Source organism: Falco peregrinus, chromosome 4, assembly GCF_023634155.1.
Source record: "Falco peregrinus isolate bFalPer1 chromosome 4, bFalPer1.pri, whole genome shotgun sequence".
Taxonomy (NCBI): domain Eukaryota; kingdom Metazoa; phylum Chordata; class Aves; order Falconiformes; family Falconidae; genus Falco; species Falco peregrinus.
The window spans coordinates 117393654-117413634 of NC_073724.1; the positions used below are offsets into that span (position 1 = coordinate 117393654).

At 46.2% G+C, this 19981-nt stretch overlaps 1 protein-coding gene across 6 annotated transcripts in view; it reads left to right on the forward strand.

Moving 5' to 3' along the window:
* TENM4 (teneurin transmembrane protein 4) overlaps window positions 1–19981 on the forward strand; it is a 352231-nt gene that overhangs the window by 320523 nt on the left and 11727 nt on the right. For all 6 annotated transcript variants that reach the window (XM_027781531.2, XM_055802888.1, XM_055802889.1 and 3 more), the window contains 4 exons: window positions 2453–2688; window positions 8836–9132; window positions 10354–11968; window positions 19517–19659. In XM_027781531.2, coding sequence (XP_027637332.1) covers window positions 2453–2688; window positions 8836–9132; window positions 10354–11968; window positions 19517–19659 — 2291 coding nt within the window. The remainder of the gene's footprint in view (window positions 1–2452; window positions 2689–8835; window positions 9133–10353; window positions 11969–19516; window positions 19660–19981) is intronic.

Consider the following 19981-nt stretch of genomic DNA (forward strand, 5'->3'; position numbering starts at 1 on the left):
AGGGGCACTCTTACCGTTAGGACATGCAGTATTACAAACAGCTTAACCATCTTCAGAAGTATAAAATTATTAAACTGTTTGGATCTTAAGAAAATCACTTATCTTAAAATGCAGGTCTGCATAATGTCGCAGCAGAGGTGGCCTGTGACCTGCTGAGGGTGGCTTTCCCACAGGAGTTAGGGACTGCGAATTCCCAAAGGGAGGTAGCTGTTTGCTCGTGGCAGCACTGTAGAAACTGAAACAAGGGCCACTGGAATTGTCCAGGGATGTACTGAGCACGATTGAAATGTAACTTGCCTTCCAAGTGCTTCTCCAGCGGATGGAGCTGGAGCTGTTGTCAAGCTCTGTGAGCGTCTTGCCCACTCCATTGTTCTTCAGGGAAAATGGTTGTTGCAGATTCACTTTGCGTGGGAGGTACTTGTGCATTTCCCTTCTGCACTCACAGATCTAGCCAGCTTTCAGAAATCCTTGGTGAACCTTTCAGGGAACCTGGATCCCACTGTGAATAAGTGAGATCTGAGAAGGCATTTTTGGAAGGTTACAGATTCCTGTAGGATGGATTTAGGAGCCTCTGGAGCTAACAGGCACCTCAGAACCTCGGTGGGATTTTGTCCTCTGGACTAATGACAAAGTGAGCATTTGTTCAAGGCCAAAACAGGGGAGTAGTGCCCTAGAGCCAAAGCAGCGTAAAATACAGCATCCAATGGCCCCTGGATTTTATGTAGCCCTTGAGAAATGCCTTCCAAAGCCAGGGGAGAGTCTTCTCTTGGGAAAATGTTGAAAGTGGAGGATTTACATTCCCCACACTGTACCACACTGCTGGTGACAATCCACCATAACCCCTCTGTGGTGCTTATCTGACACAAAGGGAACATCACATGTCCATTGCGTTTCACGGAGACCTTCAAGCTTTCTGCTGCTTCCCAATGAAGGATGAAGGAGGGAGGAATATATTAGCCATGCAGAGATATTTCACTGGTTTGATTTAAAGCACATCTCCTACCACTTTCTCACAAGCAACTAAGAACAAAAGTATGACAGCCAGCTGTCTCTCCCCCATCACTACATTTGCAGAATCAAGCATGGAGTGGGTTTGATGCTGCTGGAGTCTATGTCAAAAGGACATCAACTTAAGTACTCAGTGGTACAGCTAAAACATTCAGATTTACACTGTGGATCACTGCTGCATGTTTATAGTGGCAAAATCCAGTTGCCACAGCAGTTTCACACCATCACTACTGTGTACAGTATGTTGAGTTGTGATCCTGCTGAGATCAGTGTGGCAAGATGCCAGCTGGATACAACAGGAGCAGGATCAGACTCACAATAAAAAAGACCAACTGGTGTCAGGTTTCCTTTCCTAATTATACCAGACTGTGCTCTTTACTGATCTATTTCATCTAGACGAGAGATGATAATTTCACTGTGATCTTGTTTCCTGCTGAGCTATGGCAGAGCAACTAGTGAACAAAACCCAACTTGCCTCAGAACGGAAGAACAATTGACATGAATTTTTAATGGGTGTTTTTATTCACAATTAGGTATTTATGGCAGCCTGGGAGACAGAAATGGTAATATTTTCCAGCTTTTGAGGAGCTTCAGATAAGGCAGTCTTTGTATAATGTGTTTTTAAAGCCATTCTGCACTGAGAAAGTCTCATGCTTTCTTACGCTTTGTGAGCTCCAGTCCACAGAAACACCAGATGGAGATTCAAAGGACGGGCTTTCAGCCTGCCTGATTCCTGAAGGATGTGGAAGAGGTATTATTCTTCTCTACCACTCCTGAACTCTCAAATCCTGGCCTCAGAATCTGCTGATTTTTCAAGTGCTAGTGGAGGCCAGATGTGTGGAGATGTGTGGGAGCTTAGTGCCTCTGCTTTCTCTCCAAACATGAGGACTTTGGTTGCCTCCTGAAAGCTTTCCCAAGTGAAAAGGTTTGGCTGTTATTTGGGGAACTGGTTACCATTAACTCGCTGTGCAATTTCCTGTCACTTGTGAGATGGTGAATAAGCTGACGAAAGTAGGTGGCCCCACTTTTTCATTTATTGTAGCGAAACTGGGATCTTTTAGGATATAAAAGCGTGGAAAGTTTTCAGCTGGACTGTGATTTAAAACAAATATCTCGCCACCCAGTGTTTCAGCCTAGAGAAAGAGGTTTGAACCTGCATCCTTTGCTAGGGTATTATACAGCTTTTCCACTGGTGCCTTTTTTAACCTGTGTAAGACTTTTCTGTAAAAATTTGAGGTGCAGAACCTCATCAGAATGAAAAAGAGATTGTCCATCTTTACTTTCACAGATGAAACTAATGTTTTGCTCACTGAGTGGGACAGGTCAATGACAAAGAGCGTTTGGTTGCAACCATCAGAAATGTTGATGAAGCCTGGGTGAGGGAGCACATGAAAAGCTGGAACTGTATCACTGGATTTGAAAAGATCTCTTTTTCTGTCTTCAGATCAAGTCCGAAACAGCTACTACATTGGCGCTGATGGCTCTCTCAGACTGATGCTTGCTAACGGCATGGAGGTGGCCCTGCAAACTGAGCCGCATCTGCTGGCTGGCACCGTCAACCCCACGGTGGGGAAGAGGAATGTCACCCTGCCCATCGACAATGGCCTCAATCTCGTGGAGTGGAGGCAGAGGAAAGAGCAAGCGAGAGGGCAGGTCACCGTCTTTGGCCGTCGGCTGAGGGTAAGTGAGAAGCATGAGCAGTTTTGGACTCTACTTCCTATCTCATCAGTCCCCAGCCTCGTGACGGAAAGGGACAGGGCTGATCTGTACTGTCTGCAGTAGGGATGAGTCTGCAGGACGGAGACCTAGCCGTTCATCCTCAGCGACACAACCTTTATGACTTGAATATATCCTTGTGCCTCCTTATGTGCTGACATTCTCTTAGCTGTCACAGGTATATTGCTGATTTGCCTGCAAGTCCTCTGCATCACTGGGAATGCATGACCTCCCATCGGACACCTCAGGTTTAACCATCATGTCAGGCTGTTTAAGCAAGCAAGGGACAGTCATAACTATAAATTTCTGCACCAATTAGTATAGGTATTTTCTGCCTGCGCTGCTGGCAGTGATAAACCTGAGCACCGAAACATTTCTAATCATATGAGGACTGGGAACAGGCTGAGAGAGTTGGGGTTGTTTAGCCTAGAGAGAAGGCAGCTCTAGAGAGACCTTATGGCAGCCTTCCAGTACTTAAAGGGGGACTATGGGAAAGATGGGGAGGGACTCTTTATCAGGAAGTGTACTGATAGGACAAGGGGGTAACAGTTTTATTTAGATTTAGATTAGCTATTAAGATTAAATTCTTCCCCGTGAGGGTGGCGAGGTGCTGGCCCAGGCTGCCCAGAGCAGCTGTGGGTGCCCCATCCCTGGCAGGGCTCAAGGCCAGGCTGGACGGGGCTGGGAGCAGCCTGGGCTGGGGGGAGGGGGCCCTGCCCAGGGCAGGGGGCGTGAAACTAGGTGATTTTAAAGTCCCTTCCCACCCAAACCAGTCTGTGATTCTATTATTATTATTCACTGGGCAGCCTCAGAAAAATCTCTAGATTCCTGATACTTCCTAATCTGTTGAACCTGTTGGAGAGCTGGGCTCGCAGGGCATTTCATCGCAATTGCCATCGTTCCCGGAAGTGAAATGTTATAAACAGCTCCGGCCTGATAGCACTCTCTCCTCCAGGAGCGCACGGTCCTTTCTGTGCTTGAGACTGATGTGTTTTGAAAACATTGCTCTGCGCAATGTACCACAGACTTGTCAGGGCTGTTTCAAGATCTTGCCCAATAAGCCTGTAATTCCTCTGCTAACTGCTGGCAAGGCTGGTAACCTGTGATAGCAAGTCCTACGCAATCACCTTATACCTTGCTAGTCTTGGAGTCATGGGCTGATGAGCGGTTCCTGGGAAGCTGCTCAGCACCTGCCAAATTCAGACCCTCTGAGAAACATGCTTAGTGCTGTGTGATGCCACCACAGCAAAAGAACTGCAGCTATTTATTCACACTTGAGCTTTGCAGTCAATATTAATGCTCGAGTTTCAGAAAATGTGTTTCCCACTCCTTGCTCTTCACCTCTCCCTATTACCTTCTGTGTGACCCCTGCCACCTTGGTGTGATTTCTCTCATCTCTTCTCGCTCACACTTGTCAAGATTTGCTCTTCACCCTTCCCAACCCAGGCTCTGTTCTTTTCCCCTTGCGTCGATAGCCTCATATTTTGTTACCAGGAGAAAAACGGCAAACAGTAGTGAAAGCTGAAGCTGCTCCTTCACTGGGAACTGCTGTATATCTGCAGATGAGTCCACGTCACCCTTCTTGTTTGGTTTGTCTTGGGGTTTTTAATTTATTTTAGTTTAGTTTAATAACCAACGAAATTATCAGGCAGGTCTTTTTTCTGAAAGGAGAGAGCCTTCTGAAATCTGCAGCTGTGACACAGCTATTTGGTGTTCAAAGCAGTATCCACTCATTTAGCCACAGCTCAGCTGCCCGTGTCAGTTTTATCTTCCAAAATTTTCACAGTAGATTCAAATGCAGAATGTGTCTTTGTTTTATATTGTACCGCAGTTGGAAAAACACTTGCAAAATGAGTTTTCAGGCTGGTTACTTGTGTCCCTATAAATCTGCCAGCATTTATTCACATTTGGAGCCTATCAGGGCCCTTCTAGTGAAGCAGGAGAGCATCTTACATGGTTGAAGGACTCAGTTATGGCTCTGTTCAAGGGTTCAAAGTAGCTGAGGATGTACAAGATGTTTTAAGCTGCCTGTCTGTACCTGCATGGCAGCATCTGCACCCCTAAGACGTAAACCTGCAAGGTGCTAATTGCCTCCCTGGGGACTGCACAGATTTTTGCATATTCTGTGTGTCGTGTTCTCCTCTTCCCTCATACCAGTAATTTCTGCTTTCCCTGGTAAGGGAGAAGCTTAGGGAAGTTAAGTTCAACATGGTTTTGTTCACTTTGGGAAATATTATCATTTTCTGCCATATGTGAATAAATCTCTACTTTCCCACTCCCCTCACTCCGCTGCTTGCATGAGACAGCAGCAGAGACATGGTGCTCCATGGGGAAAGAGCCCAAAGAAGCTGGCACATCATTCCATGAAGCCTTTGAGGTGAGAACAGGATCTGGCCACTGTAAAAGAGGGAGTTCCTCTGAAACCAGCATCCTTTCTCCTGCCATCGCATGGATCCACATTCTGTGATCGTGGCCCTTCCTCCCATGGTTACAGCATATTCCTGTGGACTGACAACCTGTCGCCATGAGCTCAACCAGCTCCCAGCATGATGAGGCCAGTTTCACAGCTGCCTCCTTGACCCTCCCTAGGAAATAATACAATGCACATGTTCTTTATTGCAGGGATAAGGCACAGGGCAGGGACTTCTGCATGGATGGAGGGAAAAGGGCCAGCCCTTATGTCTTTTTTGCAGTCCCATCAATGGTGACCTGGCTGTGCACTTGGCCAGGCATCTTTAAAGCAGCACATATATGTTAAAGCAGCCCCTTTCCCTTCTCCTGTCCCACATAACCCATGGAAAGTTGTCATGCTCTGATCCACCCACCCAGCGGTGAGATGTCTCCACAATCTAGGTGGCTACAAATTGAACCCATCAGTGGCCAACAGCAACGCAGAATTCATCTGCAGTGAGAGCATTGGGTAAACTCTGCTTGAAGAAACAGAGCTCCTTCATTTTTCCTTTTTTTTTTTTTTGTTAACAAACTTGAGTTTTTCAATAAAGGAGGTAAAGTAATCTCTGACAGTGGAGCAAAGAGGACAGACAAAAGAGACAGAGCTGCTGGCTCAGCTCTTTTATTTATTTAACCATGGAAACTCCTGTTGTAAGACATTTTGTTTTTCCCAAGACCTTGGCAGCAGGTTAATAGTGGCATCGAGGCCTAGTGTCACAAACACTCCCCAGAACCAACGTGACTGGAGAGGTCTCTTGGGATATGCTACTAAGCATTTCAGTTGTGTTGACTAGTGACAGTCCAGCATCATCTCCACATTTTCTGCAAGGTGTTTAGGTCTGGATATGGCCACCCCAACAGTTTTAGCAATTCGCTGGGGAAATTGCTTTGTAGGCAGCCATTTATCACATGGATGTTGTTGGCTCCTGGAGTTCTCGTTGCAGAGTATTGTTTGCTCTCCTCTGCTGAAGGTTGCCAGAGTGTTTTCATGAAAAATCTTCCCTTTTTGTGCTTGTTTAATTATAATGTGAGCTAAAGGAGCTCCATGGGAAGCATTGGAAAAATCAGAAATGGTGGCGTGCTTATGCTCTTGCTTTTTCAGAGCAAGCTAAGGAATTGAATAAAGTAATGTAGAACATCAATTTCGGTTTAAATTTAAATTTCTCACACATTATAGAGGGGATACCAAAGCCACTGTGAATGGTGGATTTAAATTTATCCTGTCTCGATCCTGTGCTGATCACAAGCCTTGTCAGACACTCTGAGGGGCCAAAGCTTTTTGCAGGAGCTTTTCCAACCCCGTTCCAGGATAAGGACTCTGGGATGTAGGATGACACCTTATTTAGCTGCTCACCATAAAACATGGTTATTGGACTGAAGCCTGCAGCCCTGTCAGTTCTGCAGAAAATTCACTTCTGTTCAAGGCATGCCCTTGAACAAGGATGAAAAAGATTTAGGCTCTGTTCAGAGGCTGTCCGGCAGGGTAGGGTTCACTTTGCCCATGGCATTGAGGGGTGGCTACTGGCACTGCAGCGCTTCACAGAGAGAAGAGACATTACTCCAAAGGAGCAGAGAAAACAAATCATAAAAAGAAAGGAGACTGTTTCCAACTAGTCCCACAGAAATTGCTTGCCAGAGCATGGGGAGGGTGGAATGACTTAGGGCACCGGTAATGGGATACAGAGATTTTGACTGGGCTTGAGAGCTATCCAGGGACCTGTTATTTGGTTCTTCCAGCACAGTGAATGGCACTGCTGCTGGCATACGGATCAGGGAGGCCACTTTCAGCCTGGATTACACTCCCAGCCCTGGAAGAGCTCTTTCCAGCTCTCTTGGCAGAAAGCACGAGCGGAAGCTGCAGCTGCTGAGCTGAAGCTGCTGTATGAATAGATGGAAGGCAGAGATGCTGTTCCTTTCTGCTTTGCCTTTTTTTTTTCTCTCTTTTGCAAGCAATTGCCGCTTCTGTTTCTCTATTTATAGCAGCAAGCCCCTATGAGATATCAAATTGCTCTGTTAGTTACATGTGTGCATCTGTACTTAGAGTTTTGATACCTTTTTAATTATTTTCCAGCTTGCCTGTTACAGTGGGCTGTTGGCTGATTTCTTCTTTCTCTCATTACACATTTATATTCTCTTTTACAAGTACTTAATTAGAGCATTATCTACCTTTCCACAACATTGGTTATTCATGAGCTGAAAATCATTGTTGCACTTGCCTCCTCTTACATCATCTTCATGCTTACATCATGGCACCCATTCCTTCTCTCCTTGGCTCTTGAGATGACTTCTTTTGAATTCCAACTTTGTGGTGTCCCCATTCTCTAGGCTTCAGCACAGACATCTGCCCCCACATCACAAAAGCACTGCAGTGGTCCTGCCTTTGCTACTTCTGTTCTTCCACGGCTCAGGAATTCCTTTCCTGTTGTTCTACCCCATCACTTCTCTCACTGTTTAACTCCCAGATACTCCTACATCCCTCAAAATATAGTGGGAATTCAATCATATACTCTAATGTAATGGCCAAGCTCAAAGCTGGACCAGGTCTGAGAACAGTGCTGAGGTCAGGAGCATTGACTTTACCCAGAGCAGGGTAAGGCAGAGTTTTTAACTCGGTCTGAAGACCTTGCAGCAAACAGCAAACTCTGGTTTATTGACTGCAGCTGAAGGGCTGCAAAGGGAACTGAAAACCAAGTCAGCTGCCTGGAGTTTGAAATTCATCCAAGAAGAATCTGCAACTTTCTAGAAAAGAAGGGCTTACCAGCTGAAAGAGGTTCAAAAGTGGTGGGATGGAGAAAGAGCTGTCTTCACTGGCAAGCTCTTTCTGGGAGTGTGGGTTTTTCATCCTTGCTCAGTACTTTGCTACTGTGGTGGTGTTGCTTTGTAATTCTCCGTGCACATGCAGCTAAACATGAGTTGTGTTATCAGCTCCTTTTTGTATTGCTGTGCGCCACAATCCCTGAATCGCAATGTATTCCTGCTCCTACCTTTGAAGTTGATACCTTTGATCTTTGGAAATGCAGAGGCAGCAGAGGTAACAGGAGTATAATTATGCAACACCAAATAACCCCAGGACAATGAAGGCAAAACTCTAGCTCTCACAGAAAAGTTCCTGCTCTGTCTAACATCTACAGTGGTCAAGGCCTCCATATTTCATCTCAGGCAAAATGCATAACCTCCGGTGCCTGCGGTATATTCCATAAACTCAGAGGAAAAACTCCGTTTTCCACTATGTTGACATGACATCCATCTTTTTTCTATAAGTATTGTTTTTTGATGTGCATGAAAGCCAAAGACTATATAACCTAGGTTTAATAAGCAGAGTACTTTGCAAATATTCCTTGCAAAAAGTTGTCATTTTATCTTCTGTAGATCTATAATAACATCTGCTGTAGCAGTCTTAAGCCTGGGTTTGGGATATGGGCAAGATTCCTTCCCCATGGTGATGTTTCAAAAGTACCCTGTTTTTCTGCCTCTCTCTTCGCTGAAGTCAACAGAAGCAACATTAGGACAACTCTTTCCTTTAAAAATTGCCTCTTGTCCAGAGGCAACAAACAGCTGGACACTCTCCAGTGTGGTCTAAAGAGGTGTTTGGTGAAACAAGGCTAGTCTTTGTAACTTAATCTGTTTCTAGCTTCCTAATTCTCCATCTCTGTCCTGTAGGTTCACAACAGAAACCTGCTGTCCCTTGACTTTGATCGTGTGACAAGGACAGAGAAAATCTATGATGACCACCGCAAGTTCACACTCCGCATCCTCTATGACCAGGCAGGGAGACCCAGTCTCTGGTCACCCAGCAGCAGACTGAACGGGGTCAATGTCACGTATTCCCCGGGAGGACACATTGCAGGGATTCAGAGGGGCACAATGTCAGAAAGGCTGGAGTATGATCAGTCTGGCAGAATTACATCCAGGATCTTTGCTGATGGCAAATCATGGAGCTACACTTACTTGGAGAAGGTAAGAATCCTCCTGTTGCTCAGAGGTGGTGCATTTGGTGCAAGTGGGCTTTACTCCTTTGAGCTCAGCACAGCTGCACTCCTTCACATCAGCTGATTTATGGTCCTTATGGTCCAATACTCCTTTTCTGCCTACACTAAGGTGCACATAGTAACTCTGATGCGAGACCACCAAACAGCAATTGAAAGGAGCCTGAGAAGTTTCTTCCCAGTCACACTGAGAGCATCTTAATGCTGTGAAGCTTTGACATTTGATTTTTTAAGCACAGCATTCCTTTGTTGAGGTAGATGCAGTATAAAATATCTTCCAGTAAAGTCAGAGGAGTGAACAGTAAGAATTTCCAGTAGGATTTTCCATGTGAAAATAACCTGTACGGTCTGACATCCTGCCTTCCATGAGTGGCCTATTCCTGCTTTGTAGGAAATACCTGTAATTAAGAAGTACGAGGCATGAATCCAGCCAGATTGTTGCAGTACACTTTGCAGTGTTTTCTGTAGTCTGCACTCTGTAGATTGGCACAGGATTTAAATTCTTCTGGGTATGACCATTCATCATTACACTGCCCTGTCCTATAGATCCATAGGCTGCATACCTGGGGCTGGAAATTTTTATTCCTGATTTTTGTATAGAGCCTATCCCTACAACAGTTTAAGGAAGCTACAGTAACATAGCTTTTAAAAAGCAAAAAGTATTGACTTGCTCCTTGTATTATACATATGGAGTTTGTTACATGCAAAAAAAAAAAATAAAAAAGAAAAATCCCAGAACGAGTAAGCCTGCAGGCAGAAGTTTGGACTAGGAGAGTAATAGAAGATACAGAGACATAATTAATTAATTGGGCATTGGAAGGTGTTGGGGGATACTTCTTCAAGCATTGTTTAAGTAGCTCTACCAATTGTATTTGTTTAGTCTGTAAAATCTATTGGCACAGGGAATTTGGTTAGAGACAGCTAAATACAGGGTATTGATTCTGAGCTGAGCATTCTGAATTTAGACCTTCCTCACTGCATTAACTGCTTCCTCCTCTGACCCACTCCTACCTGGGGATGCTCGATGTGCTGTGCAGCTGCATACCTCTCCCCATTTAATCCTATGGGTGCAGAGATTTATCTCACTTGCCCTGCTCTGTGGACTGGAGAGTCTTGCAGATTTTGTGAGAGTTGAGTATAATTTTGCCTGAAAACCAGGAATATAATCTATACTTTTGTCCTTCCCATCCAGTCCATGGTGCTGCTCCTTCACAGCCAGAGACAGTATATCTTTGAGTTTGATAAGAATGACCGTTTGTCATCGGTGACCATGCCCAACGTTGCTCGTCAGACTTTAGAAACCATTCGTTCCATTGGTTACTACAGGAACATCTACCGGCCACCAGAAGGCAATGCCTCAGTAATTCAGGATTTCACAGAGGATGAGCAGCTCCTCCACACTTTGTACTTGGGCACAGGGAGACGTGTCATCTACAAGTATGGGAAGCTGTCCAAGTTAGCCGAGATGCTCTACGACACCACAAAGATCAGTTTCACTTATGACGAAACTGCTGGCATGCTGAAGACCATAAACTTGCAGAACGAAGGGTTCACATGTACAATCAGATACAGACAGATAGGACCCCTCATTGATCGACAGATTTTCCGCTTCACTGAGGAAGGCATGGTGAATGCACGCTTTGACTATAATTACGACAACAGCTTTCGGGTGACCAGCATGCAAGCTGTCATCAATGAGACACCTTTACCCATTGATCTCTACAGGTATGATGATGTGTCAGGCAAAACTGAGCAATTTGGTAAATTCGGAGTTATTTACTACGATATCAACCAGATTATCACCACTGCTGTCATGACTCACACCAAACATTTTGATGCCTATGGCAGGATGAAGGAGGTCCAGTATGAGATATTCCGATCTCTCATGTACTGGATGACTGTGCAGTATGACAACATGGGGAGAGTGGTTAAGAAAGAGCTAAAGGTTGGCCCTTACGCAAACACAACTAGGTACTCATATGAATATGATGCTGATGGCCAGTTGCAGACGGTGTCTATCAATGACAAACCACTCTGGCGCTACAGCTATGACCTGAACGGAAACCTCCATTTGTTGAGTCCGGGGAATAGTGCCCGCCTTACACCGCTCAGATATGACCTCAGGGACAGGATTACTAGACTGGGGGATGTGCAGTACAAAATGGATGAAGATGGCTTCCTGAAGCAAAGGGGCAATGATATTTTTGAGTACAATTCAGCTGGCCTGCTCATCAAAGCGTACAACAAAGCTAGTGGGTGGAGTGTGAAATACCGCTATGATGGCCTAGGCAGGAGAGTCTCTAGCAAAACCAGTCATGGCCATCACCTGCAGTTTTTCTATGCAGATCTGACCAACCCAACCAAGGTCACCCATTTATACAACCACTCAAGCTCCGAGATCACCTCCCTCTACTATGACCTCCAAGGTCATCTCTTTGCAATGGAGCTCAGCAGCGGTGATGAATTCTACATAGCCTGCGATAACATTGGCACTCCTTTGGCTGTCTTCAGTGGGACAGGCTTAATGATTAAGCAGATACTGTACACAGCATATGGAGAGATCTACATGGACACTAATCCCAACTTCCAGATCATCATCGGCTACCACGGAGGACTGTATGACCCCCTCACAAAGCTTATCCACATGGGACGGAGAGACTATGATGTGCTAGTGGGTCGGTGGACAAGTCCAGACCACGATATGTGGAAGCATCTGAGTAGCAATAACATAATGCCTTTCAACCTGTATATGTTCAAGAACAACAATCCCATTAGCAACTCTCAGGATATCAAATGTTACATGACAGGTAAGACATTTAAATTAATTAACATATTCACAAGTTTGCCATCAGTGAGTAGCTTTCTTCTCTCTCAATATCCTGGTTACCATGAGGTTTTCCAGAGTTTAATATAATGGACACAAGCTTTCCTTTGCCAGTTGGCCCCTATGTCCAGGGCATGTTTAATTCATTAGCATAGATAAGATTGTAATTCCCAGACTTGTTTCTTTTTCTCTTCCTTGGTGTTTGTTCCCTTTATTTTGCTTCCAGTGTTTCGTACCCTCAGATATCCCAAGTTTAGCTACGAATTAATGTCCTGATAACCTTTCTCTTTGTAGAGGGGCAGCTCTGTTTACCCAGTTTTGCCTAGAGATTTATTTGCAACTAAGCAAATTACATGCAGATTTGTTTTAACAGAATGGCAACAGCAACTTCAACCTTTTACTACAGTCAGCACTACATTTCAGAGCACACTACACAAACCATGTAGTTCAAAGTTAATCTGCCCCACAAAATTAAGTTTCTACTAAGAGTCATTAAAAGCAGGTGTGTTAGACTTAAAGGCCACAATTTAGGGCATAGCTATCCCACAGCTTGACATAAACTTTGCACTGCTTCCCCTGGGACATTATAAAATGGAATAACATGAGCTCTATGTGTGGGGTTTTTTATACAGAAAATCATTCTGTAGTGTAAATGTCTTTCCTATATTCATAGATTCATGTAATCCTAGAATTATTTAGGTTGGAAAATACCATTAGGATCATTGAGTCCAACCATTAACCCAGCACTGCCAAGTCTACCACTAAACCATGTCCCAAAGTGTCACATCTACACATCTTTATACACCTCCAGGGATGGTGACTCCACCACCACTTCCCTGTGCAGCCCGTTCCAGTGCTTGACAGCCCTTTCAGTGAAGAAATTTTTCCCAGTACCCAATTTAAACCTCCCCTGGTGCAACCTGAGGCCGTCTGCTCTCATCCTATCGCTTGTTCCTTGGGAGAAGAGACCAACACTCACCTCGCTACAACCTCCTGTCAGGCAGTTGTACAAAGCAATAAGGCCCCCCCTGAGCCCCCTTTTCCCCAGGCTGAGCCCCCCCAGCTCCCCCCACCCCCCCGAGCTGTGCCGCAGCCCCTTCCCCAGCCCCTGCCCGGCTCTGGACACGCTCCAGCCCCTCCGGGTCTGTCTGGGGGTGAGGGGCCCAACGCTGAGCCCAGGGCTCGAGGGGCGGCCGCACCAGGGCCCGGCACAGGGGGACGGGCACTGCCTGGCCCTGCTGGCCACGCTGCTGCTGACACCGGCCAGGGCGCTGCTGGCCGCCGTGGCCACCTGGGCACACTGGGGGCTCATGCCCAGCCGGCTGCCGACCAGCCCCCCCCAGGCCCTTCCCCGCCGGGCAGTTCCCAGCCCCCTGCCCCCAGCCCGCAGCGCTGTGGGGGGCTGGTGTGACCCACGGGCAGGGCCCGGCACTCAGCCCCGTTGGGCCTCATACAACTGGCCTCGGCCCCTCGGCCCGGCCTGCCCAGACCCCCTGCAGAGCCCCCTGCCCCCCAGCAGGTCACACTGCCCCCAGCTCGTGTCCTCTGCAAACCCACTGCGGGTGCGCTCCAGCCCCTCGTCCAGGTCCCTGATGAAGACATCAAACAGGACTGGCCCCAGCGCTGGTCCCTGGGGACACCACCTGTGCCCGGCGCCAGCGGGATGTGACTCCATTCCCCACCACGCTCTGGGCCCGGCCACCCAGCCAGCTTGTTACCCAGCGCAGAGCACACCCGTCCCAGCCCTGGGCACCAGTTCCTCCAGGAGATGCTCTGGGAAACGGTGTCAAGGGCTTTGCTAAGGTCCAGGTAGGCACCATCCACAGCCTTTCCCTCACCCACTAAGGGGGTCATCTTGTCCTAGAAGCAGATCAGGTTCATCAAGCAGGACCTGCCTTTCATAACCCCATACTGTCAGGGCCTGATCCCCTGGTTGTCCTGCATGTGCCCTGTGAGAGCGCTCAGGATGATCTGCTCCATAACATTCCCCATCACTGAGGTCAGCTGACAGGCCTGTAGCTCCCCAGACCCTCCTTCCAGCCCTGCCTTTAGATGGACATCACACTGGCTGACGTCACGTCAAGTGGGACCTGCCCAGTCCTCCAGGACTGCTGATAAATGATGGAGAGTGGCTCGGTGAGCACCGCCAGCAGCTCCCTCAGTGCCCTCGGGTGGATCCCACCCAGCCCCATGGACTTGTGCATGTCTCAGTGGTGTAGCAGGTCACTGGCCATTTCCCCATGGATTACGGGGGCTTCACTCTGTCCCTGTCTCTGTCTCCCAGCTCAGGGGGCTGGGTACCCCGAGAACAACTGGTCTTACTATTAAAGACTGCTCCAAAGGCATTAAGTACTGTTGGGGTTCTGCAGACCTGCTGCAGACCCCAACAAAGTACCTCAGGCTTTTCCTCAGCTTGTGTCACTGTGTTTCCTCCCACATGCGATTACGGATGGAGATTCTCCTTAGCCCTCCTTTTCTTGCTAATGTTTTTATAGAAACATTTTTAGTTGTCTTTTACAGCTGTAGCCAGATTCAGTTCTAATTGTATGTTGGCCCTTCTCATTTTCTCCCTGCATAACCTCTCGACATCCCTGTAGTCCTCCAGAGCTGCCTGCCCCTTCTTCCAAACGTCACAAACTCTCCTTTTTCCCCGAGTTCCAGCCAGGCTGGTTGTCTTCCCCACCGGGTCATCTTTCAGCACGTGGGGACAGCCCGCTCCGGTGCCTTTTAAGTGTTCTTTCCCGAATATGTCCAGCTTCCTGGGTCCTTCTCCCGTCAGGACAGCCTCCCCTGGGACTGCCAGCCAGGCCCCGCAACAGGCCAAGTCTGCCCTCCAGAAGTCCAAGGTGGCGGTTCTGCTGATCCCTCCTTGCTTCTCCAGGAATCAAAAACTGTCATGATCGCTGTGGCCCAGATGGCCTCCAGCCATCGTGTCACCCACCAGCCCTTCTCTGTTTGCAAACAGCAGGTCCCATGGGGGCCTTCCCTTGCTGGGTGCCTCACCAGCTCTGTCGGGAAGGTCTCTCCCACACACTCCAGCAGCTCCCAGACTGTTCCCTCTCTGCTGATGACATTTCCAGCAGGCACCTGGTAACTTGCAGTGCCCCATGAGAACAAGGGCTCCTATCGTGAGACTTCTCCCCGCTGCTTATAGAGCATTTCGCCTGCCTCTTCGTCCTGGTTGGGCGGTCTAGAACAGACTCCCACCATGATATCGGCCGTGTTGGCCTTCCCCCGATTCTTACCTGTAAACACTCAACCTTATCAGCACCATCATCAAGCTCTAGACAACTAAAACACTCCCTAACATACAGGGCCACCCCACTGCCTCTCCTTCCATGTCTATCCCTTCTGAAGTTTAGAGCCATCCACTGCAGCACTCCAGTTGTGCCAGTCATGCCACCATGTTTCTGTAGTGGCAACCATGTTATAGTTCTCCTGCTGCACAACAGCTTCCAGCTCCTCCTGGTTGTTGCCCACGCTGCATGCATTGGTGTAGATGCACTTCAGCTGGGCTGTTGATGCCTCCACCTTTTTGGGGAGTGAAGCCCTAATTCCTACGTGACCACTCTCAGGCACTTCCATGGCTTCCAAGACATCAATAACCTATGTGTCTTTGCTGCCACATGGATCTCCATCCCCTACCTCCACTGAGATGGAAGACCACCTAGCACATTGTCCCTTAAGCATTGGTGTGCTGCCTCCAGGCTTATCTTTAGCAAGCCTGGTTTTATCTCTTTCCCCCCTCAAACCTAGTTTCATACTTTGTGCAACACTGGTAGTAATGTTTGAGAGGACTGTTTTGGTGGGACTCTTTTCTAGATACTTCCCATTTGAAAACCAGGTGACACAATCACAGATTTAATGTACATACTTCTTAAGGAGGTATAATTAATTTTTAAGTGCTCCTGCTGCATCTATAAAAAGTTTCCTATATTCAACAAACAATATTTGCATTCCCCAAAGTTGAGATTGGCTTAATAGCAAAAAAAAAATTTACAAAATAAAAATCCTGGGTTGTTATATTTCGCTTGTTTTTCTAGCCATTAGGATTTGTGCTTTCAGGTTCTTCTGCAATAATCATAAGGATTAGATTGTATTTTTTTTAATTAAAAGCTGTTTTCTCCAGAGCTGAGAAGATGATGCCATGAGGGAAGTAAAATATGCCAAAAGATGCAGACTAAGATCCCATGTGTTGGCCTCACTGATAATTAAGGCTGGCTGGGAATACATTGAGATAACTTTTCCTATCAGAAAATGCTCATTTGTCAAAACTGAATTTGTTTATGGGAGAAGGTTGATCTTAAGAGATTTCTCAGCAGAAATGTTGTAAACAGCTCTCGAAATTGTCTAAATGACAAATTTTGAAGTAGCCTAAGAGGAAAATTCCTCTTTAGTTTGCAGCCTTTTAAAGTTAAGTGTAAACTAATGACTGAAAGCTGGAAAAGAAAAATTAAGGAGTCAAAACCAAAATGGAAGATCTTAAGTTGAAATTCTTGTCTTGAACAGTTACAGTTTTTGAACAGTTGCTTTGTGATACAGTAACAGATTTTTGTTTTCCTGCTCAAATTAAGACAGGACAAAATTTCCAGTCCTGTCTTGGAACAGGTGAACACCTTCCCACTAAGCTCTGATGATACAATCAAGAAATCAAAATCTGATATTTTAATATTTTATATGCACCAAGTAACTTTTTCCATGATCTTAAAAATCCTGGGTTTAGTCTATCAAGAATATAGAGCCCAAACACATATTTTAAGTTCCTTCTGTCCCCACACGTGGAAGAAACAGGTCACATCATGGAATGAAAGCCATGATGAAAGGCTGCTGCTCCGGCATTTCTTTCTGCTGAAGCTTTCAGGCACCTCGTGGGCAGGACCTGCGATGAGAGTGTTCTTGTAATCACAACCAAATCTGCCCAGATTTGGGCACAGGGAACCACTTTCTATCCCTCCATCCCCACCCTGGGACCTGCTGTCCTTAGGGGAGCTCAGCGCCCAGGACATGGGTGAACAACACGTGCTTTGGTCTTCCAGAGGTGAGGTTTTGGAACCGTGGGTACAAATTGGAGGCGTGCGGAGGGGAAAGCAGAAGCAGGCATTTGCGTTTTGAGAGGCCCATTGTTAAACATGAATATTTTAGTGATTGTACACTTCATGGCGCAGAGCTTTGCTGCCAGCTTCAGCAATCCTGATGGATTGAACTGACATTTCCATTACATGTGTCTGCATTAAGCACTCTCTTTCTTTGCCCTCAAATGAATTTACTGTGAAATGTGTTGGCAGGGTTACTGTAGCTGAAAAAAAAAAAACCAAAACACCCAACTCTGTGATGTGAAATGTGCTTTTCTGTCAAAGAAGTTGTCACTGCCTTTTGGCAAATTAATATTTCCCCCTCTGTTTTCTCAGCTCCACACCTTCCTCCCATGTTTTTGTGTTGCTTGGTTGAGGTTTTGTTTGGGTTTTGGTTTTTGTTGGTTTTTTTTGTTCAGGGTATTCCAGCACCTCTTCCCAAAACGAACAAACTCCTGTTTGCAAATGTTTTGAAAGTCAGTTTTCTGAGAAGTATCAAAAAAAGCCTGTCTTGAATCTTCGCAGACATGTTGCATGTCTTTCGGCTGTTCAGCATCCCTGCTCTGTATGCTTTTTAACAGTTGTGAAGCGCTTGGAAAATGGTTCCTGCACCAGTGCTGACCTTCAGTATTTTACTTTGTTCTCCTGACCACCTGGTCCACAATATGTACATCAAAGGTCTTCATTTCAGATGAGAAGGATTAGGAAGCAGGCTGGCTTAGCGCTAAGCAAAAAAATAATCAAATGAGCCTTCTAATTTATTTCCCTCCACCCAGCCTCTCTGTTTCAAAGACACTCCAAAACCAATCTGTACGTTGAGTGAACAGAAGTGTTTTTATTGCAGAAATCCTCCCCCTTCCACATGGATTGTCACAAGGGCTTTTTGGACATCTGCCCAATCACAACATTTTGGCCTGTAAGAAAACAAGCAACAGATAGTGTGTTTGTTTGGCTCCTGGCTCTCCAGTCATCTGGAAGTGCCTTATTTGCCTCTTAAACCCATAATTTCTTTTCCGACCAACTCTTCAAAGCACTCATTTAGGCTCAGGGGGAATAGAGAAAAAATATTCAAAGACGTATATTTGATTATTTAAATTGATCCCTTTCTCAGATTGTTTCCACAATGTTTATTAGTTCAACAAAATGAAAATCAAGCCCCTTGCACATGCAGCTCGAAGCAGAGCTATCACCAACACAATCCCAGTTACATCCAAACACGTAAGACCCCTGGGAGCTGATATTAGTTAAACTTTACCTTCATACCTTTATTTTTTCTTGCAATTGCTATTTGTGTGCTAAGAGCACACCATATTGCTTGGAGACTGTAGCAGGTGTGTCCTTCTCTAGAGTTCAGCGAACGCAAACAACGTGAGATCATCAAATGCTCTGAAGTTAAGGGGGGAAGCGATGCTGATCCCAAGCAGATCTAGGAGTTAGCCAGCCTCATCATTATTTCCTCCAGCAGATTAACTGTCAGCTGCTATTCCTAATAGCTGTGCAATCAAAATTCAGGGGAGGCACTGTAGTGTACTGTTAGGTGAATGCTGGAACAATGTCCCAAGCGGCTGAGTTTTCCATCATGTCCCCTTTAGTGCCCATGGTCCCCCTTCTGCATTGGACAATAATTTATGGCTTGTAGCCAGCAGTTTTCTCACCATCCATGGTCTTTTTCTAAGAGGTTTGTGAAGAGTACCCAAGCGAAGTAGTCTTGTATCTGTACGCTTATTTTCACTATAATGTACCTTGCAGGTAGTGTGGAGGCTGATTTTAAATATCACTATAAAAGATGACATGCAACTTTACACTGGTTTAATACTCGAGCTATCTTCTTATAAAAAATGCCAAGAAACTCAGGACTGAGGTGGAAATGCCATGGAAAAAGCAGAGTATATGTCTAGAGCCTCTTCCATGAGCACCTGTTAAATCACTGTGCTGTTCGTCCTAGCTGTCCTGGTATTCTGGCTCACAAAGCTCTAAATTTAGTCTTTAGCCTGCAGGCCCTTTGAGAGTCCTCAGGAAGAGAATTTTGTGGCTGAACGTTCAGAGCTGCCTGTAGGACTGGACAACGCTTCCCATACAGCTGGAGCATCTCAGCCTCCAGTTAGTGTATTGTTGTTCCTGTGCATCTCCTGCATACCTTAGAGCAGTGCCTGGTTCCTGCTGATGAAGTGCAGATGTGGAGTTGGCTTTGGTTTGGGCCATTTGGTCACTGCCAACGCTTCTGTTTCAGACCTGGGAAAGTGCAATTTGGACTGTGGTTGGAGGTTGAGAAGCCCAGCTTTGTCACACAGTTCTTTCAAGGACTGTTCAGGTGTGGGCTCTTCACACAAAGATGACACTCGTCATTTTGGCCAGACTGCTACAGCACCAGGCACCATAGGGTCCTCCTCTGTGCCTTCTCCTGGGTAATCCTGCTTGAGAGATCAGATAATCTGACTTATGCTTCTCTTCCCTTCCAGATGTCAACAGTTGGCTGCTCACCTTTGGGTTCCAGCTACACAATGTCATCCCCGGCTACCCCAAGCCAGACATGGATGCAATGGAGCCGTCCTATGAACTAATCCATACACAGATGAAAACCCAAGAATGGGACAATAGCAAGGTGATCCCTGCAACTCCATACTGTATCTCACACCCTTACCAGCAAACTATCCAGTTGCAATCTTTATTAAACAAAAAAATCTTTCAGCATATTATTCCACATACACTGGGAGGTTAAGAACAAGTCAGTCCCCATTACAGTAATGAAATCTGACTCAATAATCACACCTTAAGTTCCTTACTGACGTGGTATTTTTTCCTGTGTTATTTTCTGGTGATTGTTCAATGCAGTGGTGTGTTACTTTCTCCCACAAGACGCCACGGTATCACATATTGCACGCTAAGTTCAAGGCCTTTGCACCAAGGATTCTTGGAAGTGAAAA